We start from the raw sequence: 22,338 nt of genomic DNA, 5'->3' as shown, positions 1-22,338 counted from the left end.
ATCCTACCTGCTGTCTTTTTTTTTTTTTTTTTTTTTTGAGACAGAGCCTCACTGTGTCGCCCAGGCTGGAGTGTAGTGGCGCAGTCTCGGCTCACTGCAACCTCTGACTCCTGGGTTCAAGCAATTCCCCTGCCTCAGCCTCCCAAGTAGCTGGGACTATAGGTGCCCACCACCATGCCTGGCCAATTTTTGTATTTTTAGTAGAGATGGGGTTTCACTGTGTTGGCCAGTCTGGTCTCGAACTCCTGACCTCATGATCCTCCCGCCTTGGCCTCCCAAAGTGCCAGATTACAGGCATGAGCCACCACTCCTGGCCTCCTGCTGTCTTTTTTTATATGATTTTGTTGGAGCACAGCCATGCATGTGTGTTTACATACTGTGTATGGCTGCTTTCACACTGCAGTGGCACAGTTGAGTAGTTGTAGCCAAAATGACCAAAAGCCTGAAATATTTACTATCTTTAGATCTTTATAGACTTTTTACCTTTACAGAAAAAGTTGGCTGACCTTATTCCAACAACAGGAATATTTCCTTGTATAACTACAGTATTTTCTTGTATAGCTACAACATAATGATGAAGTTTAGGAAATTCAACATTGTTACAATACTTTGTCTCATATATGGTCTGTATTAAAATTTTGTGAGTTGTTCTAAGAATGTCCTTTTAGCAGTTACTTATTTTTTTTCTGATTCAGGATCAAAAATTAGTTGTCCTGTCTCCATCTGTTTTAATCTAGAACCATTTCTCAGCTTTTGTCTTTTATGACAATGATACTTTACAAAGAACTCAGGTCAATTGTTTTGTAGAATGTCCTCTAGTTTAGGTTTGTCTGATTGCTTCCTCATGATCAGATTTAGGTTAAACAATTTGAGCAGGAATGCTCCATAGTGATGTCGTGTCCTCCGCCTTGTATCACAACAGGAGGCACGTGATGGTGGTTTGTCCCATTATTGGTAACATTGATTTTTTGGTTAAGGTGATATCTATCAGATTTCTCTCTGCAAAGTTGCCTTTAATTGCTTTATAATTAATAAGTACTCTGTAGGGAGATACTTGGAGACTGTAAATGCCCTGTTGTCCAATATATTTGCATCCAGTAGGATTTAGCATCCACTCATTATTACTACCTTAATGGTTGCAAAATGGTAATCTTCTAACTCTGTCATCACTTCTCGATTAATTAATTGGCATCTGCCATTAAAAAGGGCTCTCTCTTTTCTCTTCTCTTCCCTTATTTATTTGTTTGGTTTGTTTTATTTGTATCAGTATGGATTCATGAACTCTTTAATTTAATGTGTTGAAGTCTGTTATTGTAATTACTGATTTTGTTGCTCAAATTTGTTTTGATATGGCCAATGGAATCCCTTTTAAGCTGGCTTCTGTATGCTTTTAACATGTCTCCTTCAGTTTTTTAGTTTCTTCATACTTTCTGGCACTGTATATTCCAGGTTGACCTTGTTCTTTTCCTGTCCCCACCCTGGATTCAGCCATTTGTCTAAGGATCCCTAGTTCCTTTTAGTGGGGAATGGTGTTTAGAAATCAAGATCTGGGTCTTAGGTGCATTTATATAATGTGTTTATATAGTGACAATGGGGTGTCACTGCTTCTAGACCCTTTTCAAGGCACAGAGCTCAGAAATGCATGTTTTTAAGAAATCAAGAGTTAACTGTTCTTCACCTTCTTTCTCCCACAGTGAGAACCATGGATCTACCCTGTTTCTCCTTGTGTAAATTTTACTGCTAAATTATACACTTGTGAAATAAAAATGATAATGTCGTTCTTAAATTATGGATCTTGTAGTATTATCTAAGTAACATAGATTGAGTGACTTAACTTTAGGTTTCCTTATTTGTGGAATTTGGATTAAGTATTTTTCTCCCTTGAGAAAAGTGAGAATCTTTTCTCGTTATCAGAGTATTCTTAAACCATTAAGGCAAACATTTGGGCAAAAATTAAGCTATCTGGCCGCATAAAAATTAAGTTATCTTTAACAAAGATAGAAGACAAATGAAAACCTAGAATAACCATTTGGTTCATGTAACAGGAAGCCGTCTTATATATGAATTAGAAAAAAACACACACACAAATAGAAAAAAAGGGATGGGGGTACTAAAGATATAAATAGCTTGTCTACCAAAAAAAGAAATAAAAGAAATAACATGAACATATAAAAAGATACTTCATGAATATGATGCAAATTCAAACAATAAGTAACATTTCTGTACTTTCATATTGGCTAAGGTTAAAATGATAACTGCTAGGAAGGGTATGGAGAAATGTGCGCCTTGCACTGTACTGGGAGTATAGACCCTCAGACTTAATCAGTCTAGAAATATGTTTCAAAATGTAAACTACATGTCCTTTGACCAGGTAATTCAGCTTCTTGGAATTTATCCAAGGATTTAATTGCGTAAATGTTTAAGATGTATATATAAGAATGTTTATTGCAGTGTTGTTCATGATTTTAAAAAAATGGAAATAATCTTCATGTCTACTAATAGAGAATGAGTGAATAAATTATGGTATCTTTGTACATATAAGTAACATAGTTGTTGGAAAGATTAGGTAGATTTAAATATACTGACGTTCAAGAATGTCCATTATGTAAGTGAAGCTGGGTCACAGCACCTTGTGTTGAGAACGATTTCATCTAAAAACAAAATTACTCCCTCATTTTTTGTAGTGTTTTAGTTTTTTAACATAAGCTTATACTGTTGGAGCTGGGGGAAAAGTAAATACTCATTTTGGAGAGAGAAAAGTTTCAGATACCATTAGATTATTTCATGCTTCTTTTTCAAGCCTCAATAAATTAGATAATTCACACATAGTCTTGGATTAAGGAAATTGCTATTAAGGCTAAATAAATAATATCTGAGAGGTATATAATATAAAATATGAACATTATATTGGCAGCTGTAATTATTAAGATTGGATCCATGGTCATTCCAGCCTCTCATTCTTACCTAGACTTCAAGTGATCACTTGTGGGCGAATGCCACGTGATTTCAACAGGTTACATATGTATGCTCATTATATGCTTATTTTCAAAGTTTGTCATATAAATTTTCCTTGAGATCATTCAGATTTTTGAACTAGTTTTTTCTCTTGGGAGTAGTACACATTTAATTCTCTCTAGTGCTAAACTAATGTTCACCATTCTTATAATTTTAAGTATCCAGCATTTGGTAAAGAAGTCTTTGTTTTCTTTTTCCTTATTTTTAGTGAATGTCTTAGTTTTTAATTGAAAATTCTGCCATGAAAATAAGCTCTTTAACATCTTCACTCCCTAATCAAAACAGAAATCCTTCATAACCTTCAGTTTTAGCTCTCCTTCCCTTTGATTTGTCCAGCTCCATAATATTTATTTTGAAATATGGTGACCAGTTTTGCAAAATAATAATAATAATAATTATTATTATTATTTTGAGATGGAGTCTCGCTCTGTCACCCAGGCTGGAGTGCAGTGGCCGGATCGCAGCTCACTGCAAGCTCCGCCTCCCGGGTTTACGCCATTCTCCTGCCTCAGCCTCCTGAGTAGCTGAGACTACAGGCGCCCACCACCTCGCCCGGCTAATTTTTTGTATTTTTTAGTAGAGACGGGGTTTCACCATGTTAGCCAGGATGATCTCAATCTCCTGACCTCGTGATCCACCCGTCTCGGCCTCCCAAAGTACTGGGATTACAGGCTTGAGCCACCGCACCCGGCCTGCAAAATTATTTTAACTATAGATGCCCAATGATTTTGTAAGGACAAGATACTATTTCTAAACAGTTCCCAGTAGCCAGTGGCATGCCCCTACTTTATGTGTTTGCGTGTAGTATATAAAATAATGCAGTTAACTTTTTATAGCACTTTCCATTTTATAAAGAGATTTTCATGGTCTTTAATACTAATCTATGTATAAAATCCTTTATGCAATTTTTTACCTACTTTCACAGCTGAAGGAGCAATAGCTTAGAGAAGATGTGAGATAAAGTAGTTTGCCCAAGCCCATAGCACAAATAAGTGAAGTTCTTTGGCTGTCCATAGATTGAAGACTCCCAAGTCTGTCTCTAGCCTGGACTTCTGTCCTGAGCACCAGACACGTATGTATATCAAGCTGCCTGCAGGTCATACCCACCAGGACAACCCGTGAGTATAGGGAATTCAACATGCCCAGTATCACTCATCTTTTCAACTTCGCTCTCCCCTTTATACTCATCCCCTGTCAGTAAACTCTGTTATTTTTTAAAAATTGAAATGTATTCACATAGCATACAATTCACCCTTTTCAAGTGTATGTGGTTTTTAGTATATTCACACGGGTTGTGCAGTCATTACTACTAATTCCAGAATGTTACAATCACCCCAGAAGAAGTCCCACATCCATTAGCAGTCACTACCCAATCCCTTCTCCCACCAGCCTCTAAAAACCACTAATTTTTCTGTCTCTGTGAGTTTGCCTACTCTGATTATTTCATATAAAGAGAATCATACAGTACATGGCCTTTTGTGTCTGGCTTCCTCCACATAGGATGATGTTTTCAGGTTTCATCTATGTTTTTGCTTTTTGATCATTCCTTTTTCTGGTTGAATAATACTCTGTTATATGGATATACCTTATTTTGTTTATCTGTTCATTTGATGGGCATTTGAGTGATTTCCTCTTTTTGGCTATTTTGAATAATGCCATGTAAACATTTATGTACACGTCTTTGTATGACCGTGTATTTTCCGTTCTCTCGGGTATGTATCTAAGGTGGAATTGCTGGGTTATATGGTAGCTCTGTCTTTGACTTTTTGAGGAACTGCCAAGTTGTTTTCCACAGTGATTGTACTACTTACATTCCTACCAACAATTTTACCTGAGTATTTCTCCAATCTATTTAATCTCCTCGATCCATACTGCTGTTGCTGCCTTAGTTCAAGTTTTGTCATTTCTTGTAATAATTCCTAGATCATCTCCCAGTCTCTGCTCTCCTCCTTCTCTCCCCCCTTCTTCTCTCTCTTTCCTCCCATTTTTAACATTTATAGAAGTCAAAAGTCTAGTCCAGAAAGCAGAAACCACACTAGATATTTCAGCATGGAGAACTAATTACGTGTTGGAAGACTGAAAGGCAAAAAAAACACTGAAGTAACACAGTAACATCAAGAATGGCCACTACTCCTAAGATTCAGGGAGTGCTGGGAAGATTTGGGGGTTATCAGAACTGGAATCTCAGAGGAGGGGCCCGTTGTCGCTGAGGCTTAATCCCTGCAGAGGCGGTGCCTTTGGCTGCTACTGGTGCATCTGAGTGGGTACGATGAGGCAGTGTCTGGGAAGGGCCAAAAAATTTTGTCCCTTTCTATAATTTGTCATAAAAATGTTAATAGTGAATCTGATCTCCCTTCCTATTTTAAAAACCTTTTAGTGATTTTGTATAGGATAAAGTGTAAAACTCCTTAATATGATACGCGTGATCCTCCATAAACTGGCCTCTGCTTGATTGTCCAGTTTCACTTCTTGGTGCTTATTCTAAGGCCTCTAAGCCAGGGATCCCCAAACCGCAGGCTGCGGACTGGTACCCACCTGTGGCCTGTGAGGAACTGGGCTGCACAACCGGAAGGAGGGGTGAGCATTACTTGCCTTAGCTCCTGTCAGATTGGTGGCATTAGAGTCTCATAGGAGCGTGAACCCTGTTGTGAACTGCCCGTGCAAGGAACTAGGTTGCATACTTGTTGAGAATCTAATGCCTGATAGTCTGAGGCGAGACAGTTTCATCCCGAAAACACCCCGACTTTGTCCATGGAAAAATTGTCTTCCACGAAACCGGTCCCAGGTGCCAGAAAAGTTGGGGACTGCTGTTCTAAGCTAAAGTTATATGGAGCTCCTTGGTTCTGTGTCCTCAACATGTTCTATGTATTTTACATTCTCTTTGCTCCTTTCTGCTTGGAATGTCCCTCCCCTTCCGTCTTTCTTAATTCATACAAGTTGATCTCTCCTGTGTGCCACCGTTGTACTTTATCTTGCATATGGTGTTACATTCATTTTATTTTAATTATTTATTTATGTTCATGTCTCTTCCACTCACCTTAGTTGCTTGAGGTCAGAAACTATATAATGTGTGACACAGAACGTGACACCTAGATTTTCAATAAGTGTTTCTATGATACAAGGGAGACTGATGTGGGTAGGTGGGAATGAACTCATCAACCTCTGTTTACATACCCTAAATTCCCTGTTTCTTCCCTGTTATAATTCTGACAGTCTACAACAGTCTTTGATGGCTTATAAACTAAAAGTGTGGAACACATCATTCTATAATGGATTTAAATAACCTTTCAGAAGAGTAACTTAAAGTACTTGAGCATTAGTTGAGTAAAAGTTTCTCATCTTTTGCTACAGGTGTTATTAAGCAGTATGTGAAAAGTTCTTAGAATACTTAATACATCAAGAAAACTTACAGTTTCAAAAGGAAATCACCAAGTAATACATTATTGACATTTTCAGCAGTTCTAGTCATGCTGAGAAGAGCATCTCATGGAATTGGCAGCACGAAGGTGGAGATGAAATGGGATGATGTTTGTAATATGCTTATGACAGTATCTGGCATATAAGTAAGGGTTCAGTAAATGTTGACTGCTGTAATTGCTATTAATAGTAATATTACCTTTAGTAAAAGTTATTAGTTTCTTTAGGTTTTTCGTTTACTACAATATAGTACACAAAATCTATACTTGGAATGTATATATTGTTTTGTTTTGGTACATGGAATATGTCTTTCGGTGTCAGGGTCACTGCCTCAGTTGGAAAACCCATACTCAAGTTGAGTATGTTAAAAGGTGAACACACTGAATAATTTTGTTATTAATTATAATAGAAAAATGACAAAGTTGATGTTCTGGTTAATGAGGTTATCTTATCTTGAATGAGTTAGCTTTTAAATTCCTCAAAATAAAGGCATTTAGTAAACCAGGAAACACTTCATTAATATGCAAATCAGTGTAAAAGAAGATTAAAATTCCACATGGGCAAAGGACACACGTTGGCAATAAATATGAAGATAAGAAGAAGAAACCTATATAACATTATTACTCCTCAAATAAATTGGTATGAAAGCAATAAAAATTTGTAGCTTTTCAAACCAACAGAAATTTAAAGTAAAAATACAAAATCCTTTTTAAGTAATGATAAAATGGGTGCACTCTTAGTGCTTTATAGAAAAGTGGTATAATGAACTTCATGTGTGTACCAGCCAGCTCTGTCATATCTTAACATTTAGCTGTATTTGGTTTAGCTCTTTTTTTTTTTCCCAAGATAGAAAAGTTAATACTGTTGAAGACTCCTACATTCTTTTCCCTAGTCTTACTCTCTTCCCTCCCATAAGTGTATTAAAATCTCTGTGTGTATTGTTTTGATTGTATTTTTACATAAAACCTTACATGTTATATACAATTTAATTGAAGTTAATCTTAATATATGTTGTAATTTAAAAATTAACAGCTTCATTGTCTTGGTAAAATTTATAGTATCTTAAACCTATGCTTGTTTTCCTAAGATAAGAGAACATTGCGACATAGATTTTAAAACAAATTGTTGAAAGATTAAAAAATCCACCTTTGCAAACTATTACATTGAAAGTGGGGCATTTGTTGTGAGCGTTCATTTCAAATATGTAGTATCTTCAGACTATTTGAGAAGGATTTGTATTACATAATTGAAAAATCTGTTAAATTGTGTTTATGTTAACTGTTTAATTGTAATAAAAATTTCCATTTATTTTTTAGTATCTACATATATTTACATTGAATGGATTCATTCACTTATTTAAGAGGCAGTACTGATTACCTATAGTGTTCAAGACTGTTAGGTAGAGAGTGTGTAGTGGTGAGTAAAACAGGCGTGAGTCCTACCATCATGGAGTTTAAAGCCTAGTACGGGATATAGACTTAAACAATTTCACGAGTAAATACATAATTACAAATTATAATACATGCTATGAAGGAAACATAGGAGGTACCAGGGAAGGAAGAATGCTTTGCATTTTTATTTTTAAGACTGAAGAGTGCTATTGGAGGACTTTGAGCAAGTGAATGACATGATCTAACCTTCATTCATTCGTTCATTTATTCCTGGCTCAAGCGATCCTCCCACTTGAGACCTCCCAAGTAGCTGGGACTACAGGCATGCACCACCATACCTGACTAATTGTTTTTTGTATTTTTTGTGTTTTTGATGGGATTTTACCATGTTGGCCAGGCTAGTCTTGAACTCCTGACCTCGGGTGATCCACCCGCCTCGGCCTCCCAGAGTGTTGGGATTATAGGCGTGAGCCATGGTGCCTGGCCCTAACCTACATTTATAAATTATCGTGGTGCCTGGCCCTAACCTACATTTATAAACTATCGTGGTGCCTGGCCCTAACCTACATTTATAAACTATCGTGGTGCCTGGCCCTAACCTACATTTATAAACTATCACTTGCTGCTATGTGGAGAATATATTGTAAGATTAATAGCAGGGATACCTGCTAGGAAGCAATTGCTGCAGATTGCCTGAGACAAAATAGTTATGGACTAGGGGGATGGTGGTGGTAGGTGGTTGGATGTAGGATATATTTTGAAGATAGGTAAATGGTGCAAGATTGTGGGTCAGTTTTAAATGCTTAGGTAAATTTTCTTTGTAAGACGTTTTAGGATGCCATGTTAAGAATCGCTTTATAACTGTCATTTAATAAAAAAACACGTATTTTCTTAGCATAATTTCCCATAGCGGCATTACTGTGTCAAAGGCTATGAACATTTGAATGACTTTCTTTAGATAAATACTGTAATTGCTTTCTAAGAATATTGTGTTTATTTATTATATCACCAGAAATGTTTGAATTCTGTCTACAATTCAGTCTTGGCAGTATAGTACATTTCATTTAGAAATTTTTTTTATTACTTACGTAGATGGAAAAAATAATATTTTAGCTGGGAGTGAGGGGACTATGGGGAATAACTTTCCTTCATTTAATATTTTATTGTGAGTTAGTTTAAGTTACTTTATTTTATCCTAGTTTCCTAAGGCTACAAATTAGCAACTTTGGTAACTTATGTACCTAATTTAAAAGTTTACTTTTTTGAAAGGCTGGAAATACTAATTAAAAACGTAATACCTTCATGCTTGTCTTTGCTCCATTATTAAATAGTTTCATTATAGAATCTCCGTGTTTTAAAATCATTTTGGTTTTCATAACCAGTACTTCCTCAGAGTGGTAAATTTAAAAAAATATATAAAGAGAATGAGTAATATGTGTTGAGAATACTTCAAATATGTGAAGAGTTATTAACTTACAGGAGGACTTGGCAGACTGTTCTATAAAGGGCCATATGGGTCTTTGTCACATAGTCTTGGGTTTTTGTTTTTGTCGTTTTAAACAGCTATTTATTCCTAGCTAGTGGGCAATACAAAAACAGTGGGCAAGGTTTGACCTGTGGGCAGTAGCTTCCTGAACCCTTATTTACACTCTGATTTTTTTGAAAGAGTCTACATTGATGCATAGCTTTTTTGTCCCTCCAAGTACAGTTGACCCTTGAACAACATGCGTTTGAATGACATGGGTCCACTTACACAGTTTTTTTCCCAACCAAATGCAGATATGGAGGGCTGACTTTTCATATACCTAGATGTTCCTGGGCCAACTGTAGGACTGGAGGCTGGGGGGTCTTGGAACCAATGCCCTGTGTATACCAGGGGATGACTATTTCTTATGGCCTGACCTGAAGTTGGAACAGAATCTTTATTAACATGTAATTTTTGTTGCATTCGTTTTCTCTTTATATTATCAGTTCTTTTTAGATCATATTTCATTTAACACTTTTTCTTCTTTAGTTTTTACCCAGTTGTGCTGAAAATAGCTCAGTGACTAATTGCACTTCTAAGAATAAGTACCCTAGTTAAAATTAACTCTAAAATACTGAGTTTTTAACCTAAACCTTTTATTTCTAATCAACAGTATTGTTTGTGAGTAGGTTGTAGATTACTTTGAAACTGAATATGTCTCAGAACATTGCTATCGATATTTTTAAGGTCTGGTAGGGAAAAGATAATAGGAATGAGATATATCAGTGAATAGGGGACTGCTTTCCCAGTTTCTCGGTCCCACTGGTTTAATCACCATGGAAGCATCTTATGAAATATGTACATAAACTGCTAATATCCCACATTACAAGTTGACTATTCTTTATCTGAAATTCTTAGGACCCAGAAGTATTTTTGGATTTTGGTTTTTCAGAGTAGGGATATTCAGCCTACCTTGGTAAGTAAAGAATGTGAGGTGACAGGCTGGGCGCGATGGTTCATGCCTGTAATCCCAGCACTTTGGGAGGCCGAGGCAGATCACCTGAGGTCAGAAGTTCAAGACCAGCCTGGCCAATATGGTGAAACCTCATCTGTACTAAAAATACAAAAATTAGCTGGGCACAGTGGCATTTGCCTGTCGTCCCAGCTACTCGGGAGGCTGAGGCAGGAGAATTGCTTGAACCCGGGAGGCGGAGGTTGCAGTGAGCCGAGATCATGTCACTGTACTCCAGCCTAGACAACAGAGCAAGACTCCATCTCAAAACAAAAAAAAACAAAACAAACAAACAAAAAAGAATGTAAGGTGGCAGCAATAGGTAGGAAAAGTCTTTGGTCAGCTTAACATGCTCTGTAGCCATGCCTGGGTAATGGGTTGACTCTAAGACTCTGTACTTTGCTCCCACCTCCTGCTTTTTCATTACTCTTTAGAATGAACAAACAACAACAGAAAAAGGATACATTAATACTATAGCCCACATGTGGAACATGCCAGGCTGGAGTGCAGGTTTTTAATTTATGATCTGTAGGAGTTCTTTCAAGTATTTAATTAAGAGAATAGGCTACAATAAGTAAATGTCAACTGAATGCTCAAATCTCTACTAAAGAGCCTCTTATTTAGAAAATAAATAGCCATCCTTTTTTTCTGACTGGTGAGATAATTAATTTTTATTGTAGACAGTTTGAAAAATACCATATGCTTTAAAAGATAAGCACAATATTATAGTCTAATATGGTAGGTTTTCACACTTTAAAAAATTGAAAACCAAAGAAAAACATATTTAACATAGCATCTAGTACAAAGAAAAGAGATAAGCAAGAGATAAATGTCTTTTTTTTTTTGATGGAGTTTCGCTCTTGTTGCCCAGGCTGGAGTGCAATGGTACAATCTCGGCTCACTGCAACCTCCACCTCCCGGGTTCAAGTGATTCTCCTGCCTCAGCCTCCCGAGTAGTTGGGATTACAGGCATGCACCACCAGGCCCGGCTAATTTTGTATGTTTAGTAGAGATGGGGTTTCTCCATGTTGGTCAGGCTGGTCTCGAACTCCCGACCTCAGGTGATCTGCCGACCTTAGCCTCCAAAAGTGCTGGGATTACAGGTGTGAGCCATTACACCCGGCCGAGATAAATGTCTTTTAAATTATCTCCATCAAAGACATAACCTTTATAACATTTTGATGTATATATTAACCAATTTTTAAATACATAATACATTTATATAAATACGTATTATTGTGATCATGCTGCACTTACATCTTTATGTTCTCCTTATACTGTAAACATTTTGAAATACTTTACTAACAACATTTGTAATGACCATTCTTTCTTTCTCTTTTTTTCCCTCTGATAGAATGGTCTACAGAGTAATTCATGAACTAAAGATACTTTAGAGGCTGGGCACAGTGGCTCATGCCAGTAATCCCAGCACTTTGGGAGGCCAAGGCGTGTGCATCATGAGGTCAGGAGTTAGAGACCAGCCTGACCAACATGGTGAAACCCCATTTCTACTAAAAAAAAAATACAAAAATTAGCTGGACATGGTGGCATGCGCCTAGAATCCCAGCTACTCGAGAGGCTAGGCAGGAGAATTGCTTGAACCCAGGAGGCAGAGGTGGTAGTGTGCCGAGATTGCGCCTCTGCACTCCAGCCTAGGCAACAGAGCGAGACTCCATCTCAAAACAACAACAACAAAAGATACATTAATACTATAGCCCACATGTGGAACATTAAGAAAATAATTGATTTTATGTTTATGCTTTATACCTGTTGTTAGCCCTACCTCTTATTTCATGGCTTCACATTGTAACATCCCTTTACCGTATTTTTTGAGGACTGTTTTGGCAGAATGTGTGAAATCTTAGGCAGAAGTATTAGCCAAAAGTCGGAAGAAAATCAGATTTTTATTTCAAGATTCTGTTAATGTTACCCACTCCCTTCTGTTACTCAATCTTATAGTTACAGTTCTCTCTTTCTCTTTTTAGAAAAGAAAAAAAGAGGTCCCTCAGGATTTGCAGATGAAACAGTATTGCTCTTTAGAGATATCCATCTGGCTGTTAGATTCCTTTTTCCAGTTTTCAGAGGTGGATGAGGGCATTAGAATCTTGAGTATTGACCATTTCCTTATGTATGCCTTTGACAATAAATAAAATAGATGCATGACAATTATTTATAAGTTAATTGATTTTTCTTGTCATTTAAATCATCTTCAATAATAGAGTTGGTAGAGCTATCCCATTTTTGAAATTATTTTCTTTTGTCGATAACTTTTTGTTACCAATATGTACACTCACTCGCATTGTTGACTCTCCATATAATACCTTAAAAACATTTTTTCTTGTGGTAAGATATACATAACATAAAATTTGCTATGGTAGTTTTTTTTTTGTTTGTTTTGTTTTTTGAGACGGAGTCTTGCTCTCTTGCCAGGATGGAGTGCAGTAGAGCAATCTCTTACTGCAGCCTCCACCTCCCGGGTTCAAGTAATTCCCCTGCCTCAGCCTCCTGAGTAGCTGGGACTACAGGCACATGCCACCACGCCAGGCCTATTTTTTGTATTTTAGTAGAGACGGGGTTTCACCATGTTGGCCAGGATGGTCTTGATCTCCTGACCTCGTGATGCGCCCGGCCCGTGGTAGTTATTTTTAAGTGTTCAATTCAGTGACCTTAAGTGTGTTCATAATGTTGTGCAACCATCACCATGTTGTCTAACCATTAGCACCATCTGTTTTGAGAACTTTTTTTATCATCCCAAAGTAGAATTCTGTACCTGTTAAATAGTCCCCAGTAATCCTCCCTCCCCCAGTCCCTGGTAATCTCTAGTCTACTTTTCATCTTTTTGAATTTGCCTGTTTTAGGTTCCTCATATAAGTAGAATTATGTGGTATTTGTCCTTTTGTGTCTGACTTATTTCATTTAGCATAATGTTTTTAAGGTTCATCTGTGTTGTAGCATGTAAATACAGGTTGAAGCATCCGTTACCCAAAATGCTTGTGACCAGAAGTGGTTTGGATTTCAGATTTTATTTGTTTTGATTTTGGAATATTTGTAGATACTTAACTGGTTCAGCATCCCTAATCCAAAAATCCAAAATCAGATGGAGCCCAGTGGCTCATGCTTGTAATCCCACCATTTTGGGTGGCCAAGGCAGGAGGCTTGAGCCCAGGAGTTCAACACCAGCCTGAGCAACATAAGACCCTATCTCTCCAAAAAAAAAAAAGATGAAGAAAAAAAAAAACCAAAGTCAAATGCTCCAGTGAGTATTTCTTTTTAGCATCATGTCAGGCTCTAAAAGTTACAGATTTTGGAGCATTTTGGATTTCAGATTTTTGGATTAACCTGCATTAATGCTCAACCTATATGAAATTTTATTCCTTTTTATGGCTGAATAATGTTCCACTGTATGTATATACTACATTTTGTTTATCCATTCATCCGTTAACAGACACATAAGTTATTTCTACATTTTGTGTATTATAAATAGTGCTGCTGCGAACATCGGTGTACAGGTATCTGTTTGAGTCCCTGTTTTTGGTTCTGTTGATTATATACTTAGGAATGGAATTACTGATTATATGGTAATTCTGTGTTTGACTTTTTGAGGAACTACCACTGTTTTCCACAATGGCATCACCATTTTACATTCCCACCAGCAATGCACAAAGATTTCAGTGTCTGTATCCTTGCTAACACTTATTTTCCGTTTTTTGAGTGTTTTTGTTTTGTTTTTTAATAGTAGCCAATTCTAATGGGTATGTGGTAGCATCTCATGGTTTTGATTTTATTTTCCTGACGATTGATGATGTTGAGCAGCTTTTCAGGTGCTTAGTGGCCATTTGTCCGTCATCTTTGGAGCATTGTCTTTGGCAAGTCCTTTGCCCGCTTTTAAATTGGATTTTTTGTTGTTGTTGAGTTGCATATAACACCTTTTTTAAAGTAAAAGGTGCACTGTAATAATCCAGACTGTGTTTCTCCCTTCTCAGGATTCCTACAGGAAGCAAGTAGTAATTGATGGAGAAACCTGTCTCTTGGATATTCTCGACACAGCAGGTCAAGAGGAGTACAGTGCAATGAGGGACCAGTACATGAGGACTGGGGAGGGCTTTCTTTGTGTATTTGCCATAAATAATACTAAATCATTTGAAGATATTCACCATTATAGGTGGGTTTAAATTGAATATAATAAGTTGACATAAAGGAGTAATTATAGTTTTTATTTATTGAGTCTTTGCTAATGCCATGCATATAATATCTTAATAAAAATATTAAAATAATTTTTGTGAGGTAGGTAATATCCCTGCTTTATAAATGAAGTTCTTGGGGGATTAGAGCAGTGGAGTAGCTTACTCCAGACTGCATCAGTAGTGGTGTGCTGGGATTCAAACCTAGGCCTGTTTGACTCTACAACCTTCTGTACTCTTGACTCTTCTACACTGAAAAAGCAAGACTTTAAACTTTTTAGATGCATCATTAAAAAGGAAAACCATAAAAAAGAATATGAAAAGGTGATTTGAGATGGTGTTACTTTAACATTCTTAAAAGCAATCGTGTGTATAGTGTAGAATTGCTTGGATTGGATAAAGAGTGGCATTATACATTTTAAAAAATAAAAGTTTTGAAAGATTGAAGAATTCGGGCATTACAGTTTTCTTAAATCTGACAAAGCTGCATAAAACTATTAAAATAATCATTATTGTACTATTTTATATTCTGCTTCTTTGAGGGTTTAGTTTTCCTAAAACTACATATTAAGTAAATAAATTACTCACTGACTATGTCATGTAATAATGAGTTAGCCTAGTTATAAGAAGTTTAACATTTTATTTAAGAACATTGTTACAGCATGTTTACTGTGTAGTCTAGTAATAGAGCAGAAGACATTCGGGTGGGTGGTAGTGGTAGTATTTTTATAGAGGAGTTACCAAATTTCACCTCTATTATCCAAACTTACCCAGCTAATAGTGGAGGAACTGGGAATTTGAGCCAATTCTGACTCTGTTGTCTGCTCTGCTCCTTCTTTTGTGCTGCATCTTTGAAAGTCACCTAAAATTGTGAGGGAATATAATTTCACCCCAAATTTAGAGTTTATGCACTTGGTATGTTGAAAATGATTAACATGTAGAAGGGCTTTTAATGGAATAAGTGGTATAGTAATTTCAGTGTTTTCTACCTAGAAATCAAAATCTACTTGTCAACTTTGTTTTTTGAGACAGTAATATGAAAATTATGTTAATGCTTTAATTCAGGTTTTTGTAAAAATATTTTTTATCTTTACATATTTAACATATGTTTCTAAAATTATAGTCTGTTATATAGCATTTTGGGTCTAGAATTTTTCAGTAGTTTCTGTTGTACTATTATGATCTACCTGCATATTAACCTATTAGGTTATAGTTTTACTATACTTCTAAGTATTTGATCTTGTGAGAGAGAGACAAGGTTTCTCTTTAAAAAGGTAAAGAAAAAAATAATTAATAAAGGAAGGAAGGAAAATTTGGTATAGTGGAAACCAGGAATTACATTGTTTTCTTTCACCCAGATTTTATGACAAAAGTTATGGACAGGTTTTGAAAGATACTTGTGTTACTAATGCCTCTGCTATAACTTTTTTTTCTTTCCCAGAGAACAAATTAAAAGAGTTAAGGACTCTGAAGATGTACCTATGGTCCTAGTAGGAAATAAATGTGATTTGCCTTCTAGAACAGTAGACACAAAACAGGCTCAGGACTTAGCAAGAAGTTATGGAATTCCTTTTATTGAAACATCAGCAAAGACAAGACAGGTAAGTAACACTGAAATAAATACAGATCTATTTTCTGCAAAATCCTAACTGTTATGTCGTTTAATATATCCGTTTTTCTCTCAATTATGCTACACTAGGAAATAAAACAATATTTATTTAGTAAATGTTTTTGTCTCTTGAGAGGGCATTGCTTCTTACAGTGTCCTTGATACTGCTTTTGGCTTTGGTTTCTTTCTGCATTGAAAATTTCTCTTCAATTCTGAGCACATGTTAACATTTAGAATTCAAGAGATGTGGGGATTTTTTTTCCCGCTGTTGTGTGTTTGTGTGTATATATATATACACACACAGACACAAAGAACAGGGCAACACATTTTTGAATTTTCTATTTCAGTAGTACTTTTAAACCATTATGTCGTGTTTCTAGGTTAAATGTTGTTGCATTTGAAGAATTTTATTTTGGCAGAATTTTTTTGAGGATATGTTTATTTTTGGAGAAAGGTCTCATTAAAGAAAGAAAATACCCAGAAAGCAAATAGAAATTCTGTTATTCATTTAATGCATTTTTCTGACAAAAATTGTTGTCAGAGGGAATTTTGTTTCAAAAATCATCTTTGTTTTAAAAATGACTTTTTCTTTAGGTAAAATAAAATAATTTCGGTTAGTGTTATTTAACCTGTTTGTATGAAGAGTTTAACATACAGGAAATGAATACATAAAGATAGGAAGGAATTAATTGTTATATATAGTCATATGTCTCTTAATGACAGGGATACTTTCTAAGAAAGACATTGTTAGGTGATTTTGTCATTGTGCAAACATCATAGAGTATACTTACACAAACCTTGGTGGTATAACCTACTATACACCTGGGATATATAGTACAGTCTCTTGCCCCAGGGATACAAATCTGTACGGTGTGTAACTGTGGTAATGACTATAGGCAATTGTTAACACAATGGTAAATTTTGTGTGTATAAATGTACAGTTGGGCTACCCTAAGTTTATTTTTTTTTTAATTTCTTGTTCAGTAATAAATTAACCTTACTTTCCTGTAACTTTTTAAATAAACTTTTAAATTTTTCCTAACATTTTGACTTTTGTAATACAGCTTAAAACACACATTATACAGCTATACAAAATTTTTCTTTCTTTGTATCCTTATTCTGTAGTAAGTTTTTTTCCATATTTAACATTTTTTATTTTTTTTTACTCATTAAACTTTTTTGTTAAAAACTAAGACATGCATGCACATTAGCCTAGGCCTACACAGGGTCAGGACCATCAATATCATTGTCTTCACTTCCACATCTTGTCCCACTGGAAGGTCTTCAGGGGCAGTAACACACATGGAGCTGTCATCTCCTCTAATAACTTTTGGAATACCTCCTGAAGGACCTATCCAAGGCTGTTTATAGTTAACTTTTTTTTTTTTAAGTAAATAGAAGGAGTACACTAAAATAACAATAAATAGTATAGTAAATACATAAACCAGTAATAGTCATTTATTACCATTATCAAGTATTAAGTATGGTGTATAATTGTAGGTGCTATACCATTATACAACTGGCAGTGTGGTAAGTTTTACACCAGCATCACCACAAACACGTGAGTAATGTGTTGTGCTACAATGTTAGGATGGCTATAACATCACTAGGCAATAGGAACTTTTAAACTCCATTATAATCTTATGGGACCACTATCACATATGCAATCTATTGTTGACCAAAATGTCATGTGGCACATGACTGTACTAAGAAATTGATCCATCTATATTCCATAAGTTTGTTTAGGGCTTTTTCTGGTTACATTTACCTGTGAGCCTAGAAAACCAGTTTTGTAGAATTTCTGTAATGCTAGGAGTTAAAAAAAATTGATGAACAACTTTTACGTTGTTAAACATAAAAACAAGCATTCTAGAAGTTTATCAAATTTTATAAAGGTGCAAAAATGTAAATGTAAATCATTATCCAGCTAATATATATGTTATATTTCCCTAGTAGGAGAGCATATGTACCTCTTCCTAGTTATACGAATTTGATACATAGTAAAGAAAAAAATTCTACTTCGAGTCATTTTTGGGGGATTAAAAACTAAATTTCTCTAGTTTGACCAGTATACAAATTTCTCTGGCAGTTTTACTAAAACCTCATTTATAGGTTAAAATTGGTATAGATCATATCACTTTACTTTAGAGGAATTAAGATTTCACTTAAATCCATTTCTATGTCCTGAAGACTAGGAAGAGGCTTTGTTTTGTTTTTCTTTTTACTGGTCTTCTATAGCCAGCCTCCTTGATTTTTCTTAGGACAGAAGATACTGAGAATACATGATTTGTTACTTTTTCTTCCAACGTTTTCTTATGAAACATTTTCAAATACAAAATTAAGTTTTATTTAAAACATTTGCAAATATACTACCTAGATTCTACCATTGTTGTTTTACTATATTTGCTTTGCTTGTAACTTTTAAAAGATGCTTTTCATACTACTGAACATATTAGCCTACATTTCACAAAAAAAAGAAAAAATTTAAGAGACTTTGCATAATGTTCTAAGGGGTTGCAGTAAAGAAGTGCTTCTTATATTTTCTTATGCATACAAATCAGCTGGGCTTATTAAAATCCAGATTCTAATTCAGAAGGTTTAGGTTGGGATTGAGTCTGCATTTCTGACAAGCTCCCAGGTGGTATTTTTCTTGGTACTTGGACCATACTTTGAGTAGAAAAGCAGTAGAGGACATAAAAAGAGTCTTGTTAGTCCCACTTTGTTGCTGTCCACTTCTCATTTGATAAGATCCTAAAATAGCTGTGTCTCCTTTTTGGTGATTGTATGATTACTACCTCAGAAGTACTAATTGGTTCTTGCTATTTGACCTTAATACTTTAATACAACACAGCATTCATATTTGATCAGAAAACTATCTGGCTTCCTTTTATAAGAGATTTTTAGGTTTTTTACAGTTCTGTGGCCTTGAGTTTTTTGTTTTGATTTGTTTTTTGGAAGGTATATAATATGTAAGTAGATGAACTTAAATTTGCTTTGTAGACATTTATATGTGGATCATCTAATTAAAATATGGAGGGATGTAGTATAAAAGAATACTTGTACTCCTTAACAGAGCACTCAGCCTTTCTTTTATATCCTGTTTCACTGATGGTATTATATAATTTATGCTGCTAAACTATAAATTAGATATTTAATTTCTATTCTTTGATTTCCTTTTATTATTAAATGGACTTGTTGATTTGCCTAGAAATTAATTTGCCTTTCAAAAGTCTATTAATCTTCCTCTATTGAAATTAATTTGATATTTGCATGCTTCTGGAAGACTTTAAAGAGCTATTCCAAGTAACTGTAGAGATTATAAAATGAAATATGGAAATTTTAATAAATGTTACATCTCCAGTTACTGGTGAAATGTCAAGCCCTCCTTTCTGCAGAGTATTTTGTTACTTATCTGTTATTCAGCTTATTTATTTATTCTTTTTTTTTTTTTTTTTTTTTGAGACAGAGTCTCGCTTTGTTGCCCAGGCTGGAGTTCAGTGGCACGATCTCGGCTCACTACAGGCTCTGCCTCCCGGGTTCACCCCATTCCCCTGCCTCAGCCTCCCAAGTAGCTGGGACTATAGGCGCCCACCACCACACCTGGCTGATTTTTTGTATTTTTAGTAGAGATGGGGTTTCCCGTGTTAGCCAGGATGACCTCGATCTCCTGACCTTGTGATCCGCCCGCCTCGGCCTCCCAAAGTGCTGGGATTACAGGCATGAGCCACCGCGCCCAGCCCTTATTTGTTTTTTAAACAAAATTAGTGTGCATATCCTTGTTGTATTTTATGAGCAAGTTGTTTTATGCCCTAATTTTTGGGGTCTTGATCATGAGACTAAAACACGTAAACACTCCCAAAAAATTATATTCAGGTTAAAGGAACAAAACATTCATTTAGAAGTTCTCATCTGTGTAAATTAGAGGCTGGCAAACTTATTTTCTGTAAAGGGCCAAGATAGTAAATGTTTTAGGCTTTGAGGGCCACAAGTGGTATCTGTTGCATTTTTTTTTTTAAATTATAACCCTTTAAAATGCAAAAATAATTGTTAGCTTGTGCATAGTATAAAAATAGGCTGGCCGTGCGCTGTGGTTCATGCCTGCAATCCCAGAAATGAGGTGGGAGGCCGAGGTGGGCCCATCACCTGAGGTCAGGAGTTCGAGACCAGCCTGACCAACATGGTTGAAACCCCGTCTCTACTAAAAATACCAAAATTAGCCAGGCATAGTGGTGGGTGCCTGTATTCCCAGCTACTCAAGAGGCTGAGGCCATAGAATTGCTTGAATCTAAGAGGCAGAGGCTGCAGTGAGCCAAGATCAAGCCAGCCTGGACGACAGAGCGAGACGCGTCTCAAAAAAAAAAAAAAAAAAAAAAAAGCTGTTGCTGCATTTGGCCTATGGGCTGTAGTATACTGATTCCTAATTCTCTGGGTAACTTTAGTGTTTGATTAGATACTAGAAGTTAGGTTAAACCTTTGCATTTTACAGGCTAACCTTAATAATCTTAAAGTAAAACTTATGTATTTCATGAAAAGGAAATAGAGATTTTACCCTAGTACTCTTTTTTTTTTTTTTTTTTTTGAGGCAGTGTCTCCCTCTGTCACCCAGGCTGGAGTGCAGTGGTAGGATCTTGGCTCACTGCAACAACCTCCTCCTGGGTTCAAGCGATTCTTGTGCCTCAGCCTCCTGAGCAGCTGGGACTACAGGCATGCGCCACCACACCTGACTAATTTTTGTATTTTTAGTAGAGACGGGGTTTCGCCATGTTGACCAGGCTGGTCTTGAACTCCTGACCTCAAGTGATCCTCCCATCTGAGTCTCCCAGTGTGCTGGGATTATAGGCGTGAGCCACTGTGCCTGGCCCCTAGTACCTTTTCTTTTCTTTTCTTTTTTTTTTTTTTTTTGAGACAGAGTCTCACTCTATTGCCAGGCTAGAGTGGAGTGGCATGATCTCGGCTCACTGCAACCTCCACTTCCTGGGTTCAAGCAATTCTCCTGCCTCAGCCTCCTGAGTAGCTGGGACTGTGGGCGCACACCACCACACCCAGCTAATTTTTATAGTTTTAGTAGAGACGGGATTTCACCATGTTGGCCAATATGGTCTCAATCTCTTGACCTCGTGAACCACCTCCCTCGGCCTCCCAAAGTGCTGGATTACAGGCGTGAGCCACTGTGCCCTGGTGTACTTTTTAAGACAAGAATTGCAGAATATATATTTTTACCAAGTTAATAACTTATAATTTTAAAAAGCTAATTACTTGACTAGAATATAATGCCTTACATATTCTTTACACTCAGTTCAGTCCATATCTGAAAGGCAAATAGAGTTATTTTCTGCTAGTACATTGTGTGGTCCCTAGGTTCCTAGTGTATAAGGACTGTTACCTAGTTCACATTTATCTGGGTTGTTGACAGATTTTCCTGGTCCCTTTGGACAGTGCATGGCCATGTTGGCAAAAGCTATCAAAATTGAAACATTGACACCATGAGAATTGTGTATTTTCCAGTCTGCTAAAATCAAAAGTGGGAAGGTTCAGTAAGGTGAATGACAGAAGCAGTCTTCGGGGTATCTATTACTCCTCATCTGGCTTTTTTGCTTTCTGGGGGTCTCAATTTAAGTATAATGTGAAAATTAGTTTTACGAACCTAAAAATGTTGAGTGATTAATTTCCTGGGTTTGTTGTTAATTTCTAGGTATTTAAATTAATTGTTAGAAGAACTCCATTAAAGAAGGCTTTGCAATACAACCTCCTTATGTGCTATGTCTCTGTTTAATAGTAGTTGAGTTTGCCTACATGAGATCAATATTTTGCACTTTAGCTTTTTATGAGTTAAAAATTGACAGAACAGTTACTGTGCACTTGGTGTGCACCATGGTAGTCTCCCAAGTAGTGGTTTTTCTGCATTTCAATAGTACATGAGATAGGCTGTGGGTGGCAAGGTTTCTTGAGAAAGTCAGGGATGCACACAGTTGGGTTTTAGAATACAGCTTGTTCCTCCATGCCCTTCTGCCCCAAAAGGCTGGTAGTCTTACATCTGTACATAGTTAGGGTATTTGGTGTGTTGTTTCCTTGACAGAGTTTTGCAAGAATTTGCAGATTCAACAGGAACAAAAACTTACTTAAACAAAATCTCTTAGTAAAAGCATAGCCTAGCAAGATTTAGAATACTTTTGGTTAACGGTTCTTTCTCTTTATGGAGTGCTTTGTTTCCATGGCCTCACAAGTATGTTTTCAGATAATAGTTGAGT

The 22,338-nt window shown here is 36.2% G+C and overlaps 1 protein-coding gene across 1 annotated transcript in view; it reads left to right on the top strand.

Moving 5' to 3' along the window:
- Nucleotides 1-22,338, top strand: part of KRAS (Kirsten rat sarcoma viral oncogene homolog) — a 42,643-nt gene that overhangs the window by 5,415 nt on the left and 14,890 nt on the right. The window contains exons 2-3 of the mRNA XM_011994800.1: nucleotides 14,284-14,462; nucleotides 15,923-16,082. Of these exons, the coding sequence (XP_011850190.1) occupies nucleotides 14,284-14,462; nucleotides 15,923-16,082 (339 nt within the window). The remainder of the gene's footprint in view (nucleotides 1-14,283; nucleotides 14,463-15,922; nucleotides 16,083-22,338) is intronic.

The sequence above is a fragment of the Mandrillus leucophaeus genome, unplaced genomic scaffold (genome assembly GCF_000951045.1).
Source record: "Mandrillus leucophaeus isolate KB7577 unplaced genomic scaffold, Mleu.le_1.0 Scaffold461, whole genome shotgun sequence".
NCBI lineage: Eukaryota > Metazoa > Chordata > Mammalia > Primates > Cercopithecidae > Mandrillus > Mandrillus leucophaeus.
This window is presented reverse-complemented; position numbering and strand designations above follow the sequence as displayed.